Source organism: Canis lupus, chromosome 18 (genome assembly GCF_011100685.1).
Source record: "Canis lupus familiaris isolate Mischka breed German Shepherd chromosome 18, alternate assembly UU_Cfam_GSD_1.0, whole genome shotgun sequence".
In the NCBI taxonomy this organism is placed as follows: Eukaryota; Metazoa; Chordata; class Mammalia; order Carnivora; family Canidae; genus Canis; species Canis lupus.
The window spans coordinates 17,532,186-17,557,805 of NC_049239.1; the positions used below are offsets into that span (position 1 = coordinate 17,532,186).

General features: G+C 34.8%; 1 protein-coding gene across 1 annotated transcript in view; it reads right to left on the reverse strand.

Annotated features, from left to right (window-relative positions):
* Positions 1–25,620, reverse strand: part of FAM185A (family with sequence similarity 185 member A) — a 58,812-nt gene that overhangs the window by 25,818 nt on the left and 7,374 nt on the right. The window contains exons 3-5 of the mRNA XM_038562537.1: positions 22,291–22,383; positions 16,582–16,720; positions 3,925–3,966 (exon numbers count right to left, since the gene is read on the reverse strand). Coding sequence (XP_038418465.1) covers positions 3,925–3,966; positions 16,582–16,720; positions 22,291–22,383 — 274 coding nt within the window. The remainder of the gene's footprint in view (positions 1–3,924; positions 3,967–16,581; positions 16,721–22,290; positions 22,384–25,620) is intronic.

The window sequence follows — 25,620 nt, forward strand, 5'->3', positions numbered from 1 at the left end:
GACTCTCCACAAGATCTCCTTCTATACCTTGAAAATGGTAGGTTCATTCAATTTTCAGGGCTTGCACCAGCTTTTCCTCTATCTGGGGAGCTCTGTATCCAGAATTTTATGAGCCTCTTTCCCATTCTGGCTTTAGTTCAAATGTCCCTTCTTCAGACTCTTCCTGATTGCTAAACGCAATAGCTTTCTTTCCTCATTCTCTATTCCATTACCCTCTTATTTATTCATTGCACAATTTGAAGTTATCTTTGGTTATTTACATGCTTATTGTCTTTCTACTCAGGCCAAACGTGAGCATGGAGACTATGTCTTGTTGACCATAATATTTCCTAGTACCTAAAAGAGTTCCTGATACAGAGCAGGCATTCAACAAATAGATGTTGACTAGTTACTGTCATACACAAGATTGTCTTCAAATATTAGCACAATGTTGAGGCAGTAAATATAGACATAATTTATATTTTTCTTCCAAAGTCTTGATATAGATACTGAAAGAAAGGAATTTATGAAATAAACATTTCTTTCATAATTAGGGCTAAAACATAGTGGCTTACATGTTTTATATTATAGATAATAAACTCCAAGAAGAAAGAGAAGGATAGTTTATTGAATAACTACCATTTGTTGGGCTGTACCTTATATCGGTGATCCTTGAACAACACAGGTTTGAACTGTTAGGAATTTGAAAAAATTTGAATTCACTTATGAATTTGAAAAAATTGAAAAAGTGAAAATTCATAAGTGAATTTTTTGGATAAATATACAGTACAGTACTGTGAATGTATTTTCTCTTATGATTTTCTTAACATTTCTTTTCTCTTGCTTACTTATTATAATAATATAATATGTAATACATATGGCATACAAAATATGTGTTAACTAACAGTTTGTGTTATTGGTTAAGGCTTCTGGTCAACAGTAGGCTATTAGTGGGTACTATGCTATTTAATATCTTAACAATGTTGCACTATATTAAGTGATATCCATTTTATGTGTAAAAATGCAAATTCAGAAACACTTATTAATTTGATCAAACTCACACAGCAAATAGGTGGTAGGACCAAAATTCACAATCAAATCTACTTCTACAGTTCATGCTTCTCCACACTACAACAGATCAAAATATAATTTAACAAATGTATACATTTTCTCTTATTTTAAAAGATTCTTCCAAAATAAAACCCTAAATTTATCAACCACATTTACCAAATAAAGAATTCAACCTTTATTTACTTTCACATATTTGTGGATTTTTAAGAACCTAAAACCACGGACTCGATTTAAATTTTGCTAAAGAAAATATAAAGGGTCATTAACTACTTCTAGAATCTAGAAGATTTTTTTATTCATTTGAGAGCAAGTGAGCAAGCATGCATGTACGAGCAAGTATGCCCTGGTGGCAGGACAGAGGGAGGGCCAGAAAGCAGACTCTCCAAGCAAATTCCCTGCCAACCATGGAGCCCAACACATGGTTCTATCCCATGATACCAAGATCACCAGTGGAGCCAAAACAAAGAGTCCAACACTCAACTGACTGAGCCACCGAGGCGCCCCTACAATATATTAAAAAAAAAAACAAACATATTTTATTTATTTATTCATGAGAGACACAGAGAGAGGCAGAGACATAGGTAGAGGGAGAAGCAGGCTCCCTGCAGGGAGCCCGATGTGGGACTCGATCCCAGGACCCCAGAATCACGACCTGAGCCAAAGGCAGATGCTCAACCGCTGAGCCACCCAGGCGTCCCCCCTATAATATATTTCTTAACATTGGACTTAGGTCATTTTCTTTGAGTAGACAGAGATTAATCTAAGAAAAATAAAACATTTTGTTTGAAAATCCCTCTGGTACTTAATAGTGGGGAAAAGTTCATATGGAAAATTAAAAAGAATTTATAATGTTAATCATTTATACAGAGTTTGAAACCATCTTCAAACACGTACATTACTGTTCATTTCATCCCTGCTATTACTATTCTTTGCCAGTATAAATAAATAACCATTTCCAATTTTAGAGAATGGTTTTCCGTTTTGTTCCCATATTTCCATCCAAGAATAACACTAGCATTATCATATTATAATCATAAGATTCGTCAAATTCATATCTGCTTAAAGGGCCTTCTAGTTGGTATTGAAATTCTGTGCCTCCCAATTTGCAATATTCTCTTTTTCCCCTCTTGCCTTATTACTACAAACTCCACTCTGTCTAGCATTTTCTCTCCTCAGCTAGCTTAGCTTCTCACCAGTGTACCTTTTTGTTCACACTAGAAATTTCCCTTACCATCTCAAGATGTGTGCTCTGACGAAATGGCCTGAGCAGTCAACAGAAAATCTTGATTACTGGAAACAGGTAAATCCTTCTGTCATGTCTTAGTTAAAATGATTTTTTTTAAAAATAATTTTCTTTTAAAAGATTTTATTTATTTATTCATGAGAGACACAGGCAGAGAAGCAGGGACATAGGTAGAGGGAGAAGCAGGCTCCATGCAGGGAGCCTGATGCAGGATTCGATCCCAGGACCACAGGATCACACGCTGAGCCAAAGGTAGATGCTTAACCGCTGAGCCACCCAGGAGTCCTAGGTAAAAGGATTTATAACTACCACTTAAGAAGCCTTTATTTTGGGATCCCTGGGTGGCGCAGCGGTTTAGCGCCTGCCTTTGGCCCAGGGCGTGATCCTGGAGACCCGGGATCGAATCCCACGTCGGGCTCCCGGTGCATGGAGCCTGCTTCTCCCTCTGCCTGTGTCTCTGCCTCTCTCTCTCTCTCTCACTGTGTGCCTATCATAAATAAAATAAAAAAAAAAAAAAAAAAAAAAAGAAGGCTTTATTTTCTACTTAATCACTCACTGAACATAAAAGATACTATCCTCTAAAATTTTATTTATTTATTTATTTATTTATTTATTTATTTATTTATTTATTTATTTATGACAGAGAAAGAGAGAGGCAGAGACACAGGCAGAGGGAGAAGCAGGCTCCATTCAGGGAGCCCAATGTGGGACTTGATCCCGGGTCTCCAGGATCACACCCCGGGCTGAAGGCAGCGCTAAACTGCTGAGCCACCGAGGCTGCCCTCTTAAAAATTTTTAAAAAGGTATGTACTTTTAGCCAGAAACTACAGGAGTGATAGTGAAAAGAACTATTTAACATGTTTACTATTTCAATCAGTACAAAGAAAGGAAAAATGTAAAATGTCAAAAAGGACAAAGCCAGGATGCTTGGGTGTTCATAATGACAATAAGCCACAGCTTCCCCACAAAGGTTCTGGTTTCCCATCCCCACCCCCAGTCCTTTAAGGCCAAAAAACCACCACTACTCTTAGGGTTCAGTGTGCCTTTGCCCACTTGGTGCTATTTGGGAGGAGAAAAACTATCTAAACTCTCTGAAATCTGAACTTTTTCTCCCACAGATGCAGAATCACATGTAGTGATGAGGTCTAAGGTACCATTAGCCACTATTAGCTCTGACTTAGGATTAGAACAATAATAAAAATGACTATTATTTATTCAATTTTTATCAAATGTCATAAATCGTGAAGTACTTTAAATATATGATCTCACTTCTTATAATAACCCTAAATGATAGGTACTTAGTATTATTTCTATTTTTTTAGATGTGGAAATTGAAGCACAGAGAAGGTAATTAGCCCATTTATACAAAGTGGTGAAGTCAGAATTCTAACTTTATTCTTACTGATACCAAATCTATAATTATACATTATTTATAGGATGAGGAGTCAATGAATTTCCAGAAATAATTTTATGTATTCATACAATGGGTCTGCCTATATTTGACTTCCATTATCAGGATTCTATCAGATTCGTCAGCTAAATTTCAGATTTTATTTACCCTAATAAAATATCACAAAGATAGCTATTCTTAAAAGGATGCAAAATTTACCAACCAGCAGCTTAGCACATACCTACTACGATATTTCCCATCTTGCTTTGTAACGTTATATCACCTGTAAAGGAAAAAGAAAGACAATTTTATATATTAGGGATAATCTAGAAAGGAACTGTTGTATAGTATTCTAACATGGTTGGGGGACGCCTGGGTGGCTCAGTGGTTGAACGTTGTCTTTGGCTCAGGGTGTGATCCTGGGGTTCCAGGATCGAGCCCCCACTGGGCTCCCTGTGAGGAGCCTGCTTCTCCCTCTGCCTATGTATCTGCCTCTCTTTGTCTCTCATGAACAAATAAATAAAATCTTTTAAAAAAATAAAACACGGTTGGCTATCCATGTTATTTAATAACATTGTTATTATTGTTGACAAATTTTCTATTACAAATCTACTGAGAGATTTAGCTGCAACTCTGAAATAACTAGCTTTAGTCATCTATACAAACTCTTTTCCTCTATTCTACCTTAAGCTTCTCTAGCGTAACTACAAAAGGAACCACCATACTTTCTGGGAAACATGAAAGAAATGTAAGGATATTTCTGTAACGCGTAAATGAAAAAGTTACTTAAATGTACTATGTATTTTCAGCATAAACATCACTATATTTATCAGATCACTCAAGTTGTGAACCAACTAATACTAAAATAATCCATGGAAAAAAGTTATTACTGTTATTTTTCAGGCCACTCTGCCGGGCCTGTTAAAGTCATTTCTGTGCCAAGAGTTACAGAGTTTGGGGCAGGAATAATGAACACACGGCAGTATGACTAACAAAGAAAAAGGTTTCAGAGGTTCCTGTCTTTTGATGAAAATACATTTTCCAGGACAAGTATAGGATATTGCAATCATTCTTCTCAGCCTCTTTCTTCTAATACCAAAATTAGTATGATTTTTCTTCATATGTGTGTCTGTTTGTAGAATTACTCCTAGAGTCATACCACCTAAGTTCACTGCACTGAAAATGCAAGCAACATGGCTTTCTACCATAATACCAGAACTACCTTAAAAAGGTACAGGAATAACTTTTATCTCAGAAATATCCAGGGCAAGTGACCTCATTTACTTAACTTCTTACATCCTGTAAATACGGTCATATATCAGTAACTGAGAAAAAGCCAACAAAGCACTTGATCATTTGTCCTACAGTCAGATGTACTTTGATTACAAAAATCTCTCTAAAAAGTCTTTTACTCCATCATACTTCAAGTGAAGGATATAAACAAGGGGATACATTTGTGTAGGCATAAAACTTGGTTTGTATAAAGAAATTAAGCTCCTAAAATTATTTTCAAGTCTCAGTAAGTTACAGGGTTGTAAAGATTCTTTTATTTTTTTTATTTTTTAAAATGGATATGAAATCCCAGTTTTCTTTTTTTTTTTTAATTTTTATTTATTTATGATAGTCACAGAGAGAGAGAGAGAGAGAGAGAGGCAGAGACACAGGCAGAGGGAGAAGCAGGCTCCATGCACCGGGAGCCCGACATGGGATTCGATCCCGGGTCTCCAGGATCGCGCCCTGGGCCAAAGGCAGGCGCTAAACCGCTGCGCCACCCAGGGATCCCTGTAAAGATTCTTTTAAATGTGTTATGTAAATATTATTTCATTGGTGTGTTCTAGACACTCTCTTCCAATTTTCAAACCCAGTAAATGCAGATTCACCATCATATGCAATTAGTGGCCAAAGATCCTACTGCTTCTAAGATGGCTTTCAATGATCCCTGCCTCCTGGTATTCATACCCTTGTATAATCTCCTCCCCTCAAGTATAGGCTGTACCTAATAATTTGCTTTTAACACAGAACATAAGGCAAAAGTGATAGGATGTTGCTTCCAAGATTAGGTTACAAAAAGATAATAGTTTCTGTCTTGCCAGCCCTCTTCTGCTCTGAGGGAAGCCAGCTAGTCATGCTGTCAACTGCCCCATAAAAGAAGCCCACTAGGAAGGAACTAAAAAAGGCCTCTGTCCAACAGGATCTGACCTGAATCCTGCCAACAACCACATGAGTGGGCTAGGAAGCAGACTGTCCCTTTGTGGAACATTCAAATGTACCCCATGGCCTCAGCTGACAGGATCCAGTTAAGCCACACCAAGATTCCTAACCTAACCAAACTGTTAAGACAATAAATGTTTGTTGCTTTCAGCTGCTAAGTTTAGAGATAACTTGTTAGAAGTAACTAGTATAGATGTTGAAAACTGAACATGGGGTGCTGCCATAATAAATACCTAAAAATGTAGGAGTAGTTTTGGAACTTGGCAATGGGTAGAGGTTGGAAAGATTTTGAGGGATGTGTTAAAGAAAGCTTAAATTGCCTTGAACAGACAGTTAGTAGAAAGTTGGACTTTGAGTATTCTTTATACAAAGGTTCAGGAGGAAGTGAGGAAAATGTTTTTGGAAGTTGGAGAAACGCAAATTCCTGTTTAGTAGTTGCAGAAACCTAACACCACCATTATCTTCAGTAGTGTGGAAACTAAGAAATGTAATTTAATGAAGTGAATGATTTAACTAAAATTTCCAAGCAAGGTTAAAGTGTTGTGTTATGTGTAGGTTTTTTGTTTTGTTTTGTTTTTTGCACCACTTACTGTAAAATGCAAGAGAAGAGAGATAAACTAATCTAAAGAAAGGGCTGCGAATCAAACAAACAAACTAAACCAGGACACAAATAGTTTTGAAAATTCTCAGCCTCTCAAGATGGCAAAAGATGTTAAAGTTAGGAATAGCTTCCAAACAAAGTTTGAATCCAGGGCAGTACATGGCCTAAAATGAAGCTGAGGGGTGACTGCAAAACCTCTTCTTAAGACCCCAGAAAGGTCAAGAGTGGTACTTCACAGTACTAATTATACTAAAAGCCCTTTAAAAAGATTAAAGGTATATTTCACAGAGCCTCTCAATCAAACAACAGACACTCTAGAAAGCTTGAGTACATTTTACCTCAATATCTCCACAGAGATTCTTAGATGTGGCTTTTATCTTATGGAATAAACCCCAACATGATTCACAGAAGGCTGACAAAATTTTTGAGAGAATAACAACAGCAAACACACTGCTAAACTGAACTAAAAAGAACACTGAACAGTACAAAGTAAAAAGAGACCACTGGACCTCCAAAATTCTATTGTCAGGAAGCTGACTAAGAAAACCACTTAGATGCAAACACATGCTTTATTTCATGAAAAAGTAAGGATGACTCAAAGGGAGGAACAAAAACCAAGAGGACAAAGCCTGAAACCCTAAGAAATTATTCTCAGGTCTTCTGATATAATTAAGGAAACTCCAATGTCTGCCCACCCAAATTTCAAAATCACTATGGACCAGTGACTGCTTCGTGCCTCTCATTTTCCCACTTTTGAACAGGAACCTCTATAGCAATTATCCTATACCTGTCCCATCAGTGTATAGGCAGTGTGCATGGGGGGATGTGGAGGCTAGATAGCTTGTCTCTTTAGTTCACAGGTCTTCAGATTTCGAGAAACTGTTCTTGAGGAGTTGTACTTAAGCAACTATACTTGAGGAGCCTCATCTACACCTTGATCTGATTTTGATGAAGAGATTCTGTATTCTGATGTGGTACCTAATGGGATGAGACTTTTAGGAAACTTGGAAGGGAGTATATTTTGCATGTGGGAGGGACATGAATCATTTAGGGGAGGAGCCAGAGACAGCCTGGCCATCCAAAGCCTTATAGGGTATCTGGGGAGATACATACATAAAAAATTAAAAATTGGTATTTATAAATAATTATAAGTGAAAGTCAAAAGTGAACAATAAGTATTAGGTGCTATGGCCATTCAGAAAAAAGAGACTAAAATGACCTGATGTGGACAAGGAGAAGACATAGTACAGATATCACCAGAGCTGAGATTTGAAGCATGAATAAAATTTGAATATGTTCAATGGGAAGGATTTTCTGGAAAAAAGAATTACATAAACAAAGGTAAAAAGGCAGAACTAAACATGCTATATTTAAATTATGCAAATCAGTTAAGCTGAAGCAATTAGGCACGTCTATAGGGATGGGGATCATGTCTTTCTTATTTATCATTATATCCAAAAAGCTTTGTACAGTACCCAGTGCACAGAAAACATTATCATTTTTTAAATGATTTTTAAAATTGATTTGAATGATTTTTTAAATGTTCAGATTTAGTTTGGAAAAACAAATGAAGAGCAATCTGTAGAACTGTAGGGTACTAGTCTATGGACTTTATCCTAAATTCAAAGAGTCAGTGAAGAATTTCAAGATGGATACAAATAAGAAAACCATGCTTTAGGGAGATTAATCTAGTGTGAAACAGTGAAAACTTCTATTCAGAAATCTCTTTATTGTTTCCACCTCCTGAACACTTCAAAAATAAAATGAAGTAGAACACTGATTTTTGTGATTTTAACTATTAGTAAAGAACTATGACAGGGACATGTGGGTGGCTCAGTGGTTGAGCATCTGCCTTTTTTGGCTGGGTTGTGATCCCAGGGTCCTGGTATTGAGTCCCCCAAATGAGGCTTGCCCAAGGGACCCTGCTTCTCTGCCTATGTCGCTGCCTCTCTCTTTGTGTCTCTTATGAATAAGTAAATAAAAAAATCTTAAAAAAAAAAAAAAAGAACTATGACGGTTTTATAGTCATTTAGCTAGTGGGCCCAGTTGCCCACTCAGCAAGGCAAAAAAGCTTTATTATCTTCTACTAGTCTCAATGAATTCTATAGATATTTCCTATTTTTTTTTAAGGAAAACATGTTTCTCAAAAGCTAAGCATTACTGCTCATCATGAAAATAAAGTGATCTCAAAGTTACGGTTCTTACATCCATAAGATAGAAGTTTTAGATCTATTAAAGAATGAAGTTGGAAACCCTGGGTGGCTCAGCAGTTAAAGTGTCTGCCTTCGGTTCAGGGCATGATCCTAGAGTCCAGGATCGAGTCCCACATCAGGCTCCCTGCATGGAGCCTGCTTCTTCTTCTTCTTCTTTTTTTTTTTTTAAAGATAGATAGATTTATTTATTTATTTATTTGAGAGAGAGAGAGAGAGAGAGAGAGAGGCAGAGACACAGGAGGAGAGAGAAGCAGGCTCCATGCAGGGAGCCCGACATGGTACTCGATCCTGGGACTCCAGGATCATGCCCTGGGCCAAAGGCAGGCGCTAAACCGCTGAGCCACCCAGGGATCCCCGGAGCCTGCTTCTCCCTCTGCCTGTGTCTCTGCCTCTCTTCTCTGTGTCTCTCATGAATAAATAAATAAAATCTTAAAAAAAAAAATAAAGAATGAAGACTAGTTCATATTACAGGGGCACCTAGAGTCTCAGATTACATCTCTCTTGAATGTTAATAATTCTATACTGTAAAAGCATAGTGGAACAAGAAAAACTATGAAAATAAGAAATATTTATAAATATAAAGAATATTTCAAAATATTTTTGTCACTGCTAAAGAACTTTTAAAGCAGTAAAAAAAAATATATTTTCAACTCATATCAAAATATTTACAAAACTCTACCCCAAACAGAAATATTCCAAAGTCATTATAATATGCAAAATGGACCTCTTACCTCAAATGCTTTGTGGAATAAGGCAGATTATTTAAAAGGACACAACTCAACCTAATACTAGCACAGTTTCCTGTATTTTGGTTCTACCTATTTGGTCTCCAATAAACAAATCACTATTTGAGAGGAGGAGATCTTTGTAAAAGTCTTCTTTTCAATAAAGCGGATGCCATAAGGTCTGTAATAACCATGTATGCTTACTCTCAAGTTATGCAACTTCTCCACAAATCCCAGTGTTTGAGAAAACATATTGCTTTTCTTAGCTAGTAATTCTTCATTCTAGTAGGGCGGGAAGAAAAGATAAGCTATCAATTAGAGATGAACATGAGTTTATTTTTCTTCACTAAAAGAAATGTGATTAAGGTTTTTTTTTTTTTTTTGATTATGGTTTTAAAAATCATATACTCTAATAATCCAAACAGAGCAATCAAATATCCTTTAAGGTTAAATTCTTTTTGTATTGGGGTGAGGGGACAGGTAGCAGGATGGGAGGCACTTGCTATTTGTAAGCCATAGTTCTAAATGCTAGAATACACAGATGAACAGAAGAACATTATCCTTGCTCTTGAGGAACTTACAATTAGGCAAAAATATATGGGTCAATGGAAGGCCAAAGATGAGGAGATGATGCTTTACCTGAACACTAATAAAAGTCAATGAAGTAAAGAAAGATGGGAAAAGCACTTTAAGAAAACTATCAACAGAATGATCAGTATAGTCAAAGGCTCTGATCAAGGACTTGAAAGTATAAAACATGTAAGAATATATATGGGAAAGTAAGAGATTATGTAATTCTGGAGGGTAAAGTATAGGGTTCAAAGGGAAATGGAAAGTTAGGCAGGTCATTCAGGCAACTGCAAAAGTTTGAATAAGAGAATGCCATGTTCAATGTGCATTTCTAATAAACAACCATAGGCTATAGTCAGGAGGAAGGATGTGAAGAAAGCAAAGACTGGAAGAAAGTTGTTGCTAGAGTTGAAACAAGAGGGGACAAGAATCTTTTTAAAAAAATATATTTTATTTATTTATTCATGAGAAACAGAGAGAGAGGCAGAGACACAGGCAGAGGGAGAAGCAGGCTCCATGCAGGGAGCCCGATGTGGGACTCAATCCCGGGTCTCCAGGATCACGCCCTGGGCTGAAGGCGGCACTAAACCACTGAGCCACCTAGGCTGTCTGAGGTGACAAGAATCTTAAAGAGAATAGTAGAAATTAGAAAGAAAAAGATGGGACAGATTGAAGAAATATTTAGGTGATAAAACCTACCTAAACCTGGTGATTAATTAGATGAGTGGGAGATGAGAGAAGAATCTAGGATAAGTTCAAGATTTCTAGCTTGGGGAGTTTGGTACATGGTAATATCAGAACTGCAAATGTAAACAGAGGAGGAGGAACATATGGATGAGGTTTGGGGAAGTGGGGAAAAGTAGGATAAAAGAAGTTATAAATGTTGAGATTGAGATGCTTGTAAAGATCCAATTAGCTATGTCTTTCAAGGAGATGGATGTATAAGTCAGCAGTCAGAGCTAGAGATATAGATTTGAATTATCAGAATATAGGAGTGAGTGGTTAAGACTCAAAGCATATAAGATGCCCAAGAAAAAGAAAGAAGCAAAAGAACCATAAAACAGGATGAAATCCTGGAGAATACCCCAAGGTGTGGAAAAAGGAGGAATTCATAGAAGTTTGAGAAAGATCAGTTATAAATATAAAACATGAAAGAGACTACCACTGCCCACTAATATTTGTGTGCTTTTTTCCTGCCTTAAAATACCGCTAACTCTCAATCTTAGCCTCTTCCAATTTGATAAAGTCATTTAAAACATTTTGGCTAGGGACACCTGGCTGGTGCAGTCAGTTGTGTGCCCAACTTTCAGTTTTGGTGAAGGTGGTGATCTTGGGGTTGTGAGACTGGCCCTGGCTCAGGCTCCATGCTCAGTGTGAAGTCTGCTTGAGACTCTTTCCCTCTCCTTCTCCCTCTCCCTCTCCCCACCTCCCCACCCTGTGTGCATGCAGGCACTCTCTCTCTCAAATAAATAAATCTTAATAAAATAAAAATAAATAAAAATAAGATATTCTGGATAAAAATATATGGCAGAATCAGCTTGTTTTTGAAATCTTTCCCATGAATCTCTGATCTCTCTTCGTTGGGTGGAAGCTTAGAAGCCACACAATAAAGATGGCAGCATCACCTTTACAGAGAGAGCCAAGTCCATCTTGGACTTGGAACTGAGCCCAAATATTGCATATATCACATATCTAAATCCTGAAAAAAAATTTATGCTCTCCGTACCACAAAGCAAGCAGTAATTCCTTCCTAGTATTCATATAAAAAAGTTTTAAGTGTCCAGAGTCAACATTAACATAACATATGTCCAAATGATAATCAGACTGAAACTTTACAACAGACTTAACAATAAATCCTAGAATTTAAACAAAGCATTTTCATGAACTTCATGAAAAGTTCTATTTATCCCAATAAAAGCTTTTCTTTTGAAATTTTATATTATTTTTGACTTCCTAAATTCACAACGCAGATGTTTGACAATTTTACCAGTGACTACATGTCATTTCTTAAAGCAAATTGGGACATTTATTTATGAAGTTCTGATATCAAAGTTGTCAACTGTACTTGTATAGCTAATGGAGCTTTTATTTCTGTGAGTTTCTAAAATTCAAAGTAGTTAAATGAGAAAAATTCAAGAAAATGAGAGAACTAATACACAGCAATTTATTTATCAATGTATATCCCAAAGAACCTAAAATAAAAGAGAGAGAGAGAGAGAGGCAGAGACACAGGAGGAGAGAGAAGCAGGCTAAGTTACATGGGGAATCTAAATATTTAAAGTACACTTTTATTAATCACTTACTCCAAATAGTAACAAGTTAAATATAAAATGCTAAAACAACTGTCATGAGTATGCTTACATATTAAAAACTGATTAATTGTTCAAATTATGTTATAAATGAAAACCAATCCCAGTAAACCATTTCTCTCTCCTCTTTCTTTTTCTTTCCTTTTCTCTTTTCTTTCTTTCTTTCTTTCTTTCTTTCTTTCTTTCTTTCTTTCTTTCTTTCTTTCTTTCTTTCAAGATTTTTATTTATTTATTCATGAGAGACACAGAGAGACAGAGAGAGGCAGAGACACAGGCAGAGGGAGAAGCAGGTTCCATGCAGGGAGCCTGACGTGGGACTTGATCCTGGGTTTCCAGGATCAGGCCCTGGGCTGAAGGCAGCGCTAAACCGCTGAGCCACCTGGGCTGCCCCCCAGTAAACCATTTCAAGGTAGCTTTTGTTTCTTTCTAAAGAGTCAGGAGACTACATATATTTATATTTTAAAAACATATTTAGTAGAATATATATAATTATATGTATATCTTACATATACATTAATAGAATTCTTGTAAAATAATATTCAAATAGAATATAATAAAATATAATTCACATAGACTCTATAATTTTTGATAATTTAGAAGGAAATCAAAAGAGTAAACTGTCACAAAATTTTATACCTAAACACAAACTATCCAACTACCTATTCTCTACTAGATTGTCAGTCCAGAACAGCAGGGAATATTTGTTGGATCAATAAATAAACCAGTTTCTTTTATAGTAGAAGGTACACGTACATAATAGATATGAGTCAACCAACCTTACAAATAGTAAATATTACTAGTCAAGTAACTTACTCATTTTTTTACCTAGAAAAAATATGGTTGACTATATTTAAAAATTCCATTTGGAAACACATTTAGGATAGATTTTTTTCTTCTCTACACAAAGGAGTCAATTTAGCAGTTAGAAAAGATATATTACTGCTTTCATTATCCCTTTTACTGGGCATCAGTACTCTAAGCACGTTGGGTATTGGTTTGTCATCAGGGTATATGAACAAATAGAAAATACAGACAAGATAAATTTCATGCTCACTCTTCCTTTCATAGAACCCTTAGAAACCATACATTGAAGATAGCAGCAGCACTTTTATGGAATGAACTGAATGCCTAAATATCTCCATCTCCATGGAGCCAAGCTGAACCTGAACACTGTACAGAAGAACATCAACTTTTTTGCCAGATGTTGTAAGGCATAACAAATGTTACTGAAACTGGAGTTTACAATATAGAACATAGCTGAAGCAGTCCATCTGTGTTGTAGCACTGTCTGCCTACAGAAAACATCTCTAGAGCATGCCAGGAAGCCCTCAAAGCAATGATGGTATTTGGATTCACCATGGCTATTACACAGATTTGTTTGAACATTGTTTAAAAACATCTAGAAGGTCAAGAAACCTGGATCATATCCTTGCTCTTACATTAACTTGTAATTGACAACAAACAATCAGACATTTCTAAGTTTTGTTTTCTTCAATTGGTAAACAGCCAATTGTCCATTAAGTCAAAGGGTCTGGCCCACCTAAGCCCTCAATACATGTTTGCTTTCAAGCCATCCACCTACCCACTGACATCAAAATCTCCAAACTCATATACTTGGTAAATCTATCAAAAAAGACAGATATTGTCATCATACCTGTGGTTAAAAAAAAAAGGGCTTTTTATAACATCTGTATGCTGAGTTTTAAAAAATCTATTTGAAAAAAATTTTTTTAAATCTACTTGGGGAAAAAAAAATAAGCTTAAGTTTTGCTTAAGGAAAGAAAGGAAGCCAAACTAAATAAATCCTGGACAGGCAGGTCTTAGAATGTATATATTTCCTAAATCTTTTTCTGTAAGTCAGGTTTAGAGGTAGCAACACATTTTCCCATAAACAAGCCAGCTTGTTTAAATATAGCCAAAATATAATTTATTAGTTATATGACCATCCCCATTTAGAACAAAGAATTCACTGCAATATATATTCAGAGTTCCAATTTGGGATGATCCTTGGAAGATATCTCTCCCTACTAAAATCCCCATATCTAAAACACAGGGTCTTCTCACTAGCCATGACTCTGATCTTCTCACCTACTAGGGCTAGAACATTGCTTTTTTTTTTTTTTTTGAACATTGCTTATTTTTATGTACCCATCCCACCTCCACGATCCAAACTCCAGTAGCATGTCCATATAATGATAAGGATGCCATTAGGACACCCTTAGGACAAGGATGGAGATAAGATTGGCATGGTAGAGGGAAGAAATAGGCTTATCTAAAGGGTGGTTAAAAAGTGGCAGGCACTGGTGTGATGAAGAAATGAGAAGGGTTCCTTTTATCTCTCTCACAAATTTACCACCACTGAAAAGCCAAAGTGGAGTGTGGGCCAAGGATCAGATGGGGAAAGCAGGGTTAAATAACATGGAAGCTTTTCAACAGTGGTGACTGTATCAAATTTTCCCTTCTCTTACTTCTCATTGCTGTACTAGTATTACAAATAATAAAGACTGCAAGTTCTTAAAGGATAGGGGTCATCTCTTGCCCAACTAGGTATCCTTGGTATCTGAAAATACCACATAGTAGGTATTCAATATTGTGTTAAATGAATCAATAAATATAACTGCAGTGAATGCTGTAATTCATCATCCAGAACTCCTCCATACCTGAGGGCTTACTTTCCTAGCTGATTGGAGTGCTGCTAGCAGACAGCCCTCAGCTGTCAGCCCTCTTATGGAATTGCCTTAGCTGAAAAGAGCCGTCTTGGCCCAAGATCATACTTCTTCCTACAACATTTTGCATCTATCTAATGATGGGTATATAAAGATCTAGCTTTCCTCACCTCAACTTGAGACAATTCTGAGGACAATCCTAGCTTCAGAGCTCTCCCCTGGGGTACTGAGGATGCATCACAGTCCAACTTCTCTAGTGGAAATTGGGCTTCCTTCCTCTGCATGGCTTTGGTCCCAAGACGCCTCCCTAATAAATGTGCTGCACTCTAATTTCCATTTCAGAGTCTGCTTTCAAGAAATCCAACTTGAGAGTACAGCCCAAAGAGGATCTAGGTCTGACCCAAATTTAAACCACCCAAGAAAAGGTATCAGACTTCAGATTAAAGGTCAGTAAATACAAAAGGCGTTAACAAAGGATAAGGAACAAACTCTTTTATCCCTAGCAATTGTTTCCATTTCAGCACTTTAAATAATCAATATAAGAGCCTAGAGTTTTTTTGATGATTGCCTCAAAAAGGTGCATCTGTTTACTATCATGTATGTTATTAATACTATTAAGTTATTAATAGCAAACTATAACAAACTTTTTTTTTTAAGATTTCATTTATATATTCATGAGAGACACAGAGAGGCAGAGACACAGACAGAGGGAGAAGCAGCCTCCCTGTGGGGAGCCTGATGTGGGACTCAATCCCAGGACCCCAGGATCATGTCCTGAGGCAAAGGCAGACACTCAACCACTGAGCCACCCAGGTGCCCCCCAAGTTCAATAAATATCTAACTTAAAGCAAAAGAAATTAAACATTAATGGATTTAGGGACGGCTGGGGGGCTTAGTGGTTGAACTTCCGCCTTCGGCTCAGGGTGTGATCCTGGAGTATTGCTCTGGGTATTGCTTTTCTACTAAAAGGTACTCAAAATATTATGTACAGTCTTTTCACTGTCATTAACAAAAATGCAATGCTACATAAAAGTCATTTTTAAAATATGAAGAGTTACAAATTACCAGAACTATTCAAGGCATAGCTAAGCAAAAAATAAATAAGGAAATGCAATAAAAATCACAATTACTATTACTTTCAAATATAACAGAATAGTATTTATTTTCTTGCCAAAATAAAATTGAATAGCTTATAAGTCATTTTATGTTTTTTTTAAAAAGATGATTAGTAGGCCATTAATTATTTAAAAAGATGATTATTAGGCCATTAATTAATTATTTTAAAAAGATGATTAGTGGGTAGCCCTGGTGGTGCAGTGGTTTGGCGCCGCCTGCAGCCCAGGGTGTGATCCTGGAGACCTGGGATTGAGTCCCACATTGGGCTCCCTGTGTGGAGCCTGCTTCTCCCTCTGCCTGTGTCTCTGCCTCTCTCTCTGTGTCTATGAATAAATAAATAAAGTCTTAAAAAAAAAAAAAAAGGATTAGTAGGCCATTAGCTACGGCCAGTTCCTAGTGGCAGATTCTTTGTCTACAGAGAAACAAGAGTCACCTCTTAAAATTTGTTATGTGGAGTCTGAGATATATTAGGCCTCTTTCATCTTACCATGAACACTTCCTAATGTAATATCTCCAGCAGTAGAAGACAGAAATGATGATTCTGTATAAAGATATTTGGCTTCCAGCAAACCATCTTCAGTAGATATATTAACAGTACTTCCTTGCAGTTTATCTATGGTCACAGTCTATTAAGAGGAAAAACTCAAAATTATTTCGTTATAAAACAAAGACTGGTAAAAAGCCAAAATTGTACCTACAGAGTTAGTGGACAACTACATAAAAAGTTACTACCCAGTACATAATCACTTTACTGATTTTGATTCCCTGGCTTTAATTACAATATTGTGAGCAACAGTATATTCTCTATGGTATATGGAATAGACTCATTAAATTCCTTTTTTATTTAGAGCTTCTTTAATTTCTCTTAATAATGTTTTATATTCTATATAAAGTTCTTCAGCTGTTAAGTTTCTTTTTTTTTTAATTTTTTTATTTATTTATGATAGTCACAGAGACAGAGAGAGAGAGAGGCAGAGACATAGGCAGAGGGAGAAGCAAGCTCCATGCACCGGGAGCCCGACGTGGGGTTCGATCCCGGGTCTCCAGGATTGCCTGGGCCAAACCGCTGTGCCACCCAGGGATCCCCTTAAGTTTATTTCTATTTGATATTTTCTAAATGCTATTATAAAAGAAATCTTTTTTTAAACTTCATTTTACTTTAATTGGCTTTTGTATTTGGTCTTAAATCCAACAACTTCATGAAACTCACTTACTAATCCTAATCATTTCCCTGAATTTAAGGAAGTTTTTCTACATACATAACCATATTGCCTACAAGTGATAGTTTCATTACTTCCTTTCCTATCCTTATATTAATACTATTTTTCCCTGCTCTGCCCTGCCTATCTGGCTCAGGCCTCCAATTCAATAATGAACAAAAGCAATGAGTTAGTAAGCAACCTAATCATACTCCTGTTCTCATAGGGAAATCTTACAATATAGCAACCTCATTGAGTAAGATGCTTGTTTAGATCCTTTGTATCATGTCCCTTCTATTTGAAATTTGTTTTTTTTTGTTGTTGCTGTTGAAATTATAAATGGGTTTTTAATTTTTAGTAATCTTTGATTTTATTGGACTATCATGATTTTCTCCTATCATCTATTAATGTAGTGAATACACTATTATTTCTACAATTTTCCATTTAAAATCTAATAACAAAATAGATTTCTATTTCTATTTTTAAAAAATGGAAAGAATTTTGTATTTATCCCTAAGCTTTCCTAACAAAATTTAGCATGAATTTGTTTCCAATGTTGAGCACAATGTAAAACGAAGATATCTAGTTAAGGACTCCAAATAATCTCTATCAAATTTTAAATATGTTTTATAAGCATCAAGTGAATGTTAATATAAAATTGTTAAAAAAAAAAATAAAAAAATAAAATTGTTGACATAAAAATCGAGTCACCAGGAAGGCATGCTACAGTTTTGCCCAGGATAAATTCCAGTATTACACTAAGGTATTTAAAGAAAGATCATTGTTTTCCTTTTTCTTTTTATTTTAAAGATTTTATTTACTCATTCATGAGAACACAGAAAGAGAGAAGCCTGATGCGGGACTCGATCCCTGGTTTCCAGGATCATGCCCTGGGCTGAAAGCAGCCCTAAACCACTGAGCCACCTGGGCTGCCCTTGTTTTTCAATACATCATCAACACAACACCAGTGTCATTCGTTCCTAATATATGCTTCAAAAAATGTTAGAAATTCAAAATACTATGTAATAAGAACATTATTAATGCTAATGGAACAAAAAGTCATAAATAGACTCTTTGGATTAAGCTGTATAGCTTGCTTATTAACAGAAGTAGCTAATTAAAGAAAGATACAAAAGTACATCCAAAAATAAATACCTTGACAGAGATATTGCTATAATTTTATTTTCTACATAAGAAAAATTTTTCATAAGTTTAGTTGTTATAAATTAACATACATATAATGAAATCATCAATTCAATAAGAACTGAGTTTCAAGAATATTAAAATTTGGAAGTACAAAAAAGAAAAAGGAAAGCACTCAGAGGTTCCACTGGGAAGGAAACTAGAATGATTTGTCCTCTGGATTTGAAGTACATAACTTTCTTCTTTAACTTTTATTAAGTACATAATATATACCTAATTGCTTATCTATAGTTTCTTTTAAACTGATTATGGATTCATAGGAATTTTTATTTTAAATCTAGTTTCAATAACTCAGTCAAAAAAAGATACTTTACCCTACATTCATTCAGATTTGTGAGAATACAAATGTTTTGTATTCCTCAGTGTTATAGTACAGATGTAAAATTCCTGAAAAAAATTTTAGTATATGTGCTGCTGAAGCGAGCACAAATTCCTGAAAAAAATTGTCCTTTACCTTACAAAGTTTTTTCATGAAAGTTGCTTTATGCATGGTTTCAAACTCACCAAGTATTTCCATTAAGCAGACAACTCTAGCTTTTTATAGATAATCAGACTGGTTTAGGGGATTAAAAAAAAGATAAATATTGAAATATTTGAAACTTAATTAAATTGGCAAAGGAGCACTTTTGATTAGAGTCTCCCTACAACCAAATAAAGCCTTTAAGAGACTTCTTAGGAGTATCTGGAAACGGTCAAGGATTTATTTTGTTCATTAAACACTAAATATTGGGGATCCCTGGGTGGTGCAGTGGTTTGGCGCCTGCCTTTGGCCCAGGGCCCGATCCTGAAGACCCGGGATCGAATCCCACGTCGGGCTCCTGGTGCATGGAGCCTGCTTCTCCCTCTGCCTGTGTCTCTGCCTCTCTCTCTCTCTATGTGACTATCATAAATAAATAAAAATTTATTAAAAAAAAACACTAAATATTTTTCCTTATAGAAAAATACCCTCCTGTCGCACCAAAGCAAAAGAAAGCAAGTGAAAATACAACACCTTCCCCACTACAATAATACAGTTATTTTAACCAATCATTACATAAAATTAATTTCAAAGAAATGAAATTCAAAATTCCCTGAGGACCACATATAATGCACTATATCAGATACTAACTACAATAATTAAAGCTAGGACACCATAGTTTATAGCAAAATGTTGAAGCTCTTGCATATAGTTATTAATGCTAATGGAACAAAAAGTCATAAATAGACTCTTTGGATTAAGCTGTATAGCTTGCTTATTAACAGAAGTAGCTAATTAAAGAAAGATACAAAAGTACATCCAAAAAAAAAAAGTACATCCAAAAATTAATACCTTCTTGACAGAGATATTGCTATAAATTAATTTTCTTTTCTACATAAGAAAAATTTTTCATAAGTTTAGTTGTTATAAATTAACATTACATATAATGAAAATCAAACTTTAAGGAAGCACTGTGACTTTGTAGCCCAAACTAAGAGAGGTCAACTGACAACTACGTCACCAATTCATCCAACCATTAGAAGAAATGAATTTCTATCTTCTCTGTACTAAACTTAGGATACTAAAATTAATGATAATATTTAAAAACAGCCACTCTGTTTAAAATGACATATTAAAAATGCTGTTAAATGTTTACAGTACTCATTTGATTCTCACAATCTTGTTGAGTAGGAAAAACAAATAATATCTCTATTTTATGACTAATGGAACAGGTCTCAGTAAAGTTAACTGGTATATCTAGGACTCATCAGGTTATCCTTCTTGTGTTTCATTTACCTTCATCATCATCATTATAGTAAACACCATGTTAGGTTAACTATGTGCCAGACATTGTTTTAAGTACTTAATCTGTATTAAGTGACTTAATCCTCATAACCCTCTGAGTTAAGTCCATTACTCTTATTCCATTTTCCAGAAAACTAAGACACATAGAGGTTAAGTAATTTGTATGAAGTTAAAAAGTTTAAGTGGCTGAGCCCGGGTTTGAACTCAGTCTGGTTCTCAATTCTGTGCTCTTAACCAATTCACTATGCTATCTCTCAAATATCGATAGCATACCACTGAGACAGTTGTATATTAAGAGTTAACATGTATCATAAGCATTTTATATAAAACCCTACAAACTTAGAAATTTTAAATATTAACACTTTATAATATAAATAAAAAGAATTATCTAGACTAATTTTTTAATAAAACACAAAACTCAATCAGGCAAGAAATAAAATAGTACAATACAAAGTAGGAATAGGGATCCTTGGGTGGCTCAGCAGTTGAGCATCTGCCTTCGGCTTAGGGCCTGATCCCGAATTCCCGGGATCGAGTTCCGCGTCAGGCTCCTTGCATGGAGCCTGCTTCTCCTCTCTCTGCCTGTGTTTCTGCCTCTCTTTCTGTGTCTCTCATGAATAAATAAAATCTTTTTTTAAAAACAAAAGAATAAATGAATGTTCAATAAACCACAGAAGTTGGAACAAATAAATAGCTAATGAGTGGACACAGTGGCTAAAATGTTCAAAATAGCAAATAATTAAGAAATGATTTAAATTTTCCTTTGATACTTTTATTTGAACGTCAATATGTAATATTCTGGTAACTTAGTTCATTTCAATTAACATTTAAAGGACAGGGTTTGAAGGAGCTACAAAGTTCTACAAAATTTCCCTTTTGTACTTCTAAGACCACAGCAATCCAAGGGATGAAATTAAATGCCATCTTAAAAGAGCTGCCAAGTGGGACAGGCAGTATCTTTCAATACTTTTCTATCTTAAGATAAGGGATAAACTTCAATGTTTGGGCTTTAACAGTCTCCTACAGGTTCTAAGACAAAGGTGATAGAAAATAAAAGTGACAATAGTAGAAACAGTTACTGTTATAATCTACTTTAATTACGCCAAAAATAACGTACCAACAAGATATACTTATAATTCATCCTCACCAATTACCTGCGAATAAAGCTGGGTAGAGAATTTAAATTTATAACGAAAGATTCTTGCAAACTGTGTAAAATAAAAGGTGAACTAGATCATTCTCAGATATATATATTTTTAAGATTTTATTTATTTGTTCATGAGAGATACAGAGAGAGAGAGGCAGAAACATAGGCAGACATAGGCAGACATAGGCAGACACAGGCTTCCTGTAAGGGAGCCAGCCCGTTTCTCAAAGATTTACAACATTATCCATAATGTTGAAAAAACTGTGACAATTTATACTTCAAAATTATACCTATATTCTTAAAATTATGCTAAATCACAGAAAGTGACAAAAGTTAAAAAAATACAAACTATCTCATAACAACCCAAATCCCTACGGATAAGTTTTTGGAGAACACTAATGCTATCTAATGGTGCCATCTTGTGGCAAATACTAAGAAAGTTGAGTTTTGAAATTCAACCTTCAACTGTCTAAAGGAAGAGTAAACAAGTCTTGGGAAAATGCTCAAATAAATCTAGTACATAAAAAAATTTTAATCTTAATCATGGCAGTATTACTTAATGACCAGTTTTAATCCATGATCATAAACACTCCTTCTGAACTTGAATTTTTTTTTTTTCTGAACTTGAATTAAATAAACATTTAGTACTTAAAGATGTTATCAATTCCAAATAAAGAACTAAATAACTGTCAAAAGTATTAAATCATAAACTAAAACTTAAGTTGTGTAATACTTAATCACTTCAATTTCAAATCTGAATTTACTAATGAATGAAAATGCATTAAAAAAGAAAGTTATGCTACAAGTTTTATAGAATCTACCTACAAGCTGTGTGAGCCAACTAGATATAAAATAATTGCTAAATAAAAAAGGTTTCAATCTTACACTTTTATCTGATGCATGAATATCTATATTTCCATAAACTGTTCCCAGACAGATCACTTTGCCTCCTTTTGTTTGAACATGTAATTTTTTACTCTGAAAGACAAAAAATACAGAGAAAAAGAATAAATTTGATTTAGACTAATAAAAAAATTTCCAACAGTTTATACATTTCTTTTTAAATAATAAACCAGCAAAAGGAACCAAGAATAAAATAGAAACACACTGTTTGGAATAATAACATCAACCAGGGAAGAATGTCAATTGCCATTAAAGGGATTAAATAAGTCATCTGTACTCATTAGAGAAAAAGAAGATACATGGGTATTCCAGTAGCTTCACTGAAAAAGGGCTTGGGAATATAAAATCACTGTGACTGGCTAACTAAACATAAATGATAAGGAAGGTAACAATTATTGTTCATCATTATTAATAACAGTAATAGTTAACATTACTTGACATTTTCTTTGTACCAAATATGGTATTCACTACTTTACATGACTTATTTAATCTTGACAACAACTCAGAAATAGGTGCTATATTTTCCCCATTTTTTAGAGGAAGAAATTCAAGAATCAGAAAGGTTAACTTTATCAGGTGATAGAAAACAACAAAATATAAACAAACAGAATCAAGCTCCGTATGATTTCAAAACCCACGTTGATGGCCAGTCTTCTGAAGAAGGATATATTCATACTTCGGGTAACAGCCCACTGATTATTAAACTTTCTAACATAACACACCCCAGAAAATGGAACTGTAGGTGAAAATATCTCAAGCTCAAAAAAAAGAAAGAAAATATCTCAAACTCATATACATAACAGTCACTGTTAGCCTCCTCTGTCAAAAAAAAAAAAAAAGGGTGTGGACCAGTGAGGGGCTGTGGGGGTTGGGGAAGGAGAGAAAGATTTGATTTCACACCTGGCAACTATTGACAAAACTACCATAGGTCTACAAAAATCATCTTTCCCCCCAAAGTAATAGCAACATAGCTGGGCCCATGAAGAGATGACATTTTCCAGCTTCTATTATTTTAAGGGGTTGCTAAGTTCTTGCCAACAGAATGTTAAGTGGAAATGCTCTGGCAATTTCAAGACTGGTGCTTTTAAGAAGAGTTGGTATGCCTTCTTTGTACTCTGTCCCTTCCACCAGACAAGTGCAAATTACAGTAAGACTATAAGAGATAGCAAAGCCAGAAGATGGAAAGAACCTAGAATCACTAAATAGAAGAGCCACCGCCACACTTGGACACCAGAGAGAAATAAACTATAGCTGTGTGTGAGCCACTAGATATTTGGTCTATTTTTTGGAGTAGTGTGCTTTACCTTAACCATTACTTACATTTTCAGTTCTGTCATAATTATTAAAAAAGAAAAAAAAGGAATAGGTAAATAGCTGAGGAAGAAAAATAGCAAAAGCACACTCACCAACAACCAGACCAGCAAAAGCAGAGAAGTGTCTAAACTGTAGGGAAAAATTAAATTCAAAACAACAATATACCTTCTGGTTGCTTTACGCAAAGGGAAAAATAGAAAAACCTTAGATAAAAAAGCCCAGGAATGAATTTCAAAAAATTTAGTGAAAAGGACAAAGTAAATCATTCTTAATAAGTTTATTTATATTACAGTGGTAGACTTCATGCCCACAGAGACATGAGTCTGAAGTCAAACTGCATTTAATAGTGTTCATCAAATAATTGATAAACTTTTGAAAAGAGTACCTCCAAAACAAATGTTACTTTAAATCAAGCTTACGTGAATTTCTAGAGAGTCTATGAAACTTATGAAACTAAACAAAATTTCATATATGTACATCTTTTTCTAAGGAGATAATCATCTTCAATGAGAGCTAAGACTCAAACATATTAAGAGCTGCTGTTATAATTTAAAACTAATATAACTCTAAAAAATTACAGATTATAAAATGTTTAAAAATATATAAAATAAATAAATAAATCAGAACCAATTCAGTATAAGCTACTGTATTGCATTTTTAAAAAACGCAAAGGTGTGGCCTCCCATGAGTTATGTACCTGTTGTCTAAAAATTTACTTACTTGTTCTCTAAGAGTGCAGAATAAATGTAGTATTGCCATATATTTTACTCAACAGTAAAGAAAGGTGGAAAGAACATGTGCTTGGAAATTAGAAAGACTAAAATTCAAATCTCAGCTTAATTTGTTAGCTATATGAACCTAAATGAGATCCCTCAATCTCTTGGTGCCTGAGTTTCTTCCTTGATAAAAGGGAGATATTATAATTCACGGGTTAAATGAAGGTTTAGTTAAGTTTCCCAATACAAAAAAGACCCAGAAAACAACAGCTATTATTATTGCTATAAACATTTTATCAAACAGATCAAATATACTTACGTCCTTAAAATGAGTGGAAGAGAAACATATTAATAGGCAATCATTAATTTGAGATAATATTGTACATTTAAAAATTAAACAAGATCTTTCACAAAGTGCTTCCCATTTGTGAATTTAAGTCAGTTATATCCTAAGATCTTAAGAATAATTCTCTTGATCTTTGGTATACCATTAGGATCCACTGGACCCAATTTTAGCTCCATTGGACCCAATTTTAGCTCTTGAATATTTTTTTAAACTATTTTAAGGACTTGATGATTTGTATTCTTTCTTAGAGGTCTTCCAAAGAACAAACAGAGAATTTACTCACTTAAAAAAAATAGAATAAAACACATTCTATCTTAAAAAAATTACTATAATCAGAATACTGGACTCTTATAAATCTAAAATATTTTATGGGTTCTTAGTATTCTTACTTTTCATATCTTATGATATTTTGCTATTTCATTATCCTAGGAATTATTTCATCATTATCCATCAATTATTCTCAACCATGCTTAATAAATGATAATACAAGAGAAGAAATGAAGGACTTGCCCTGAATGGTAGTTCTCAACTAAAGGTGATTTTGTCCCCCCAGAGAACATGTGGCAATGTTGAGATATTTTTCATTGTCATAAAACTGAGGAGTGTGCTACTTGTATTTAGTAGGTAGAGGCCAGGGATGCTGCAAAACATCCTAGAGGGCACAGGTCAGCCCATGATAACAAAGAATTATCTGGCCTAAAATATCAATAGTGCTAAGATTGAGAAACCATTTTTTTTTTTTGTTTTATGTCCATAATGGCAGGAGGAAGAAAAATGACCAAAAAAGATCTCTCAGAATTATCAGATGAATCAAAAGATAAAAGCAAAGAGACTAACATTAGGATAGGAGCTTCGATTTTTTAATTTTAAATTTTAAAAAATCTGTAGCTCTTTTAATTGTGATTATTTTGAGCACATTTATATTTGAACAGTGCC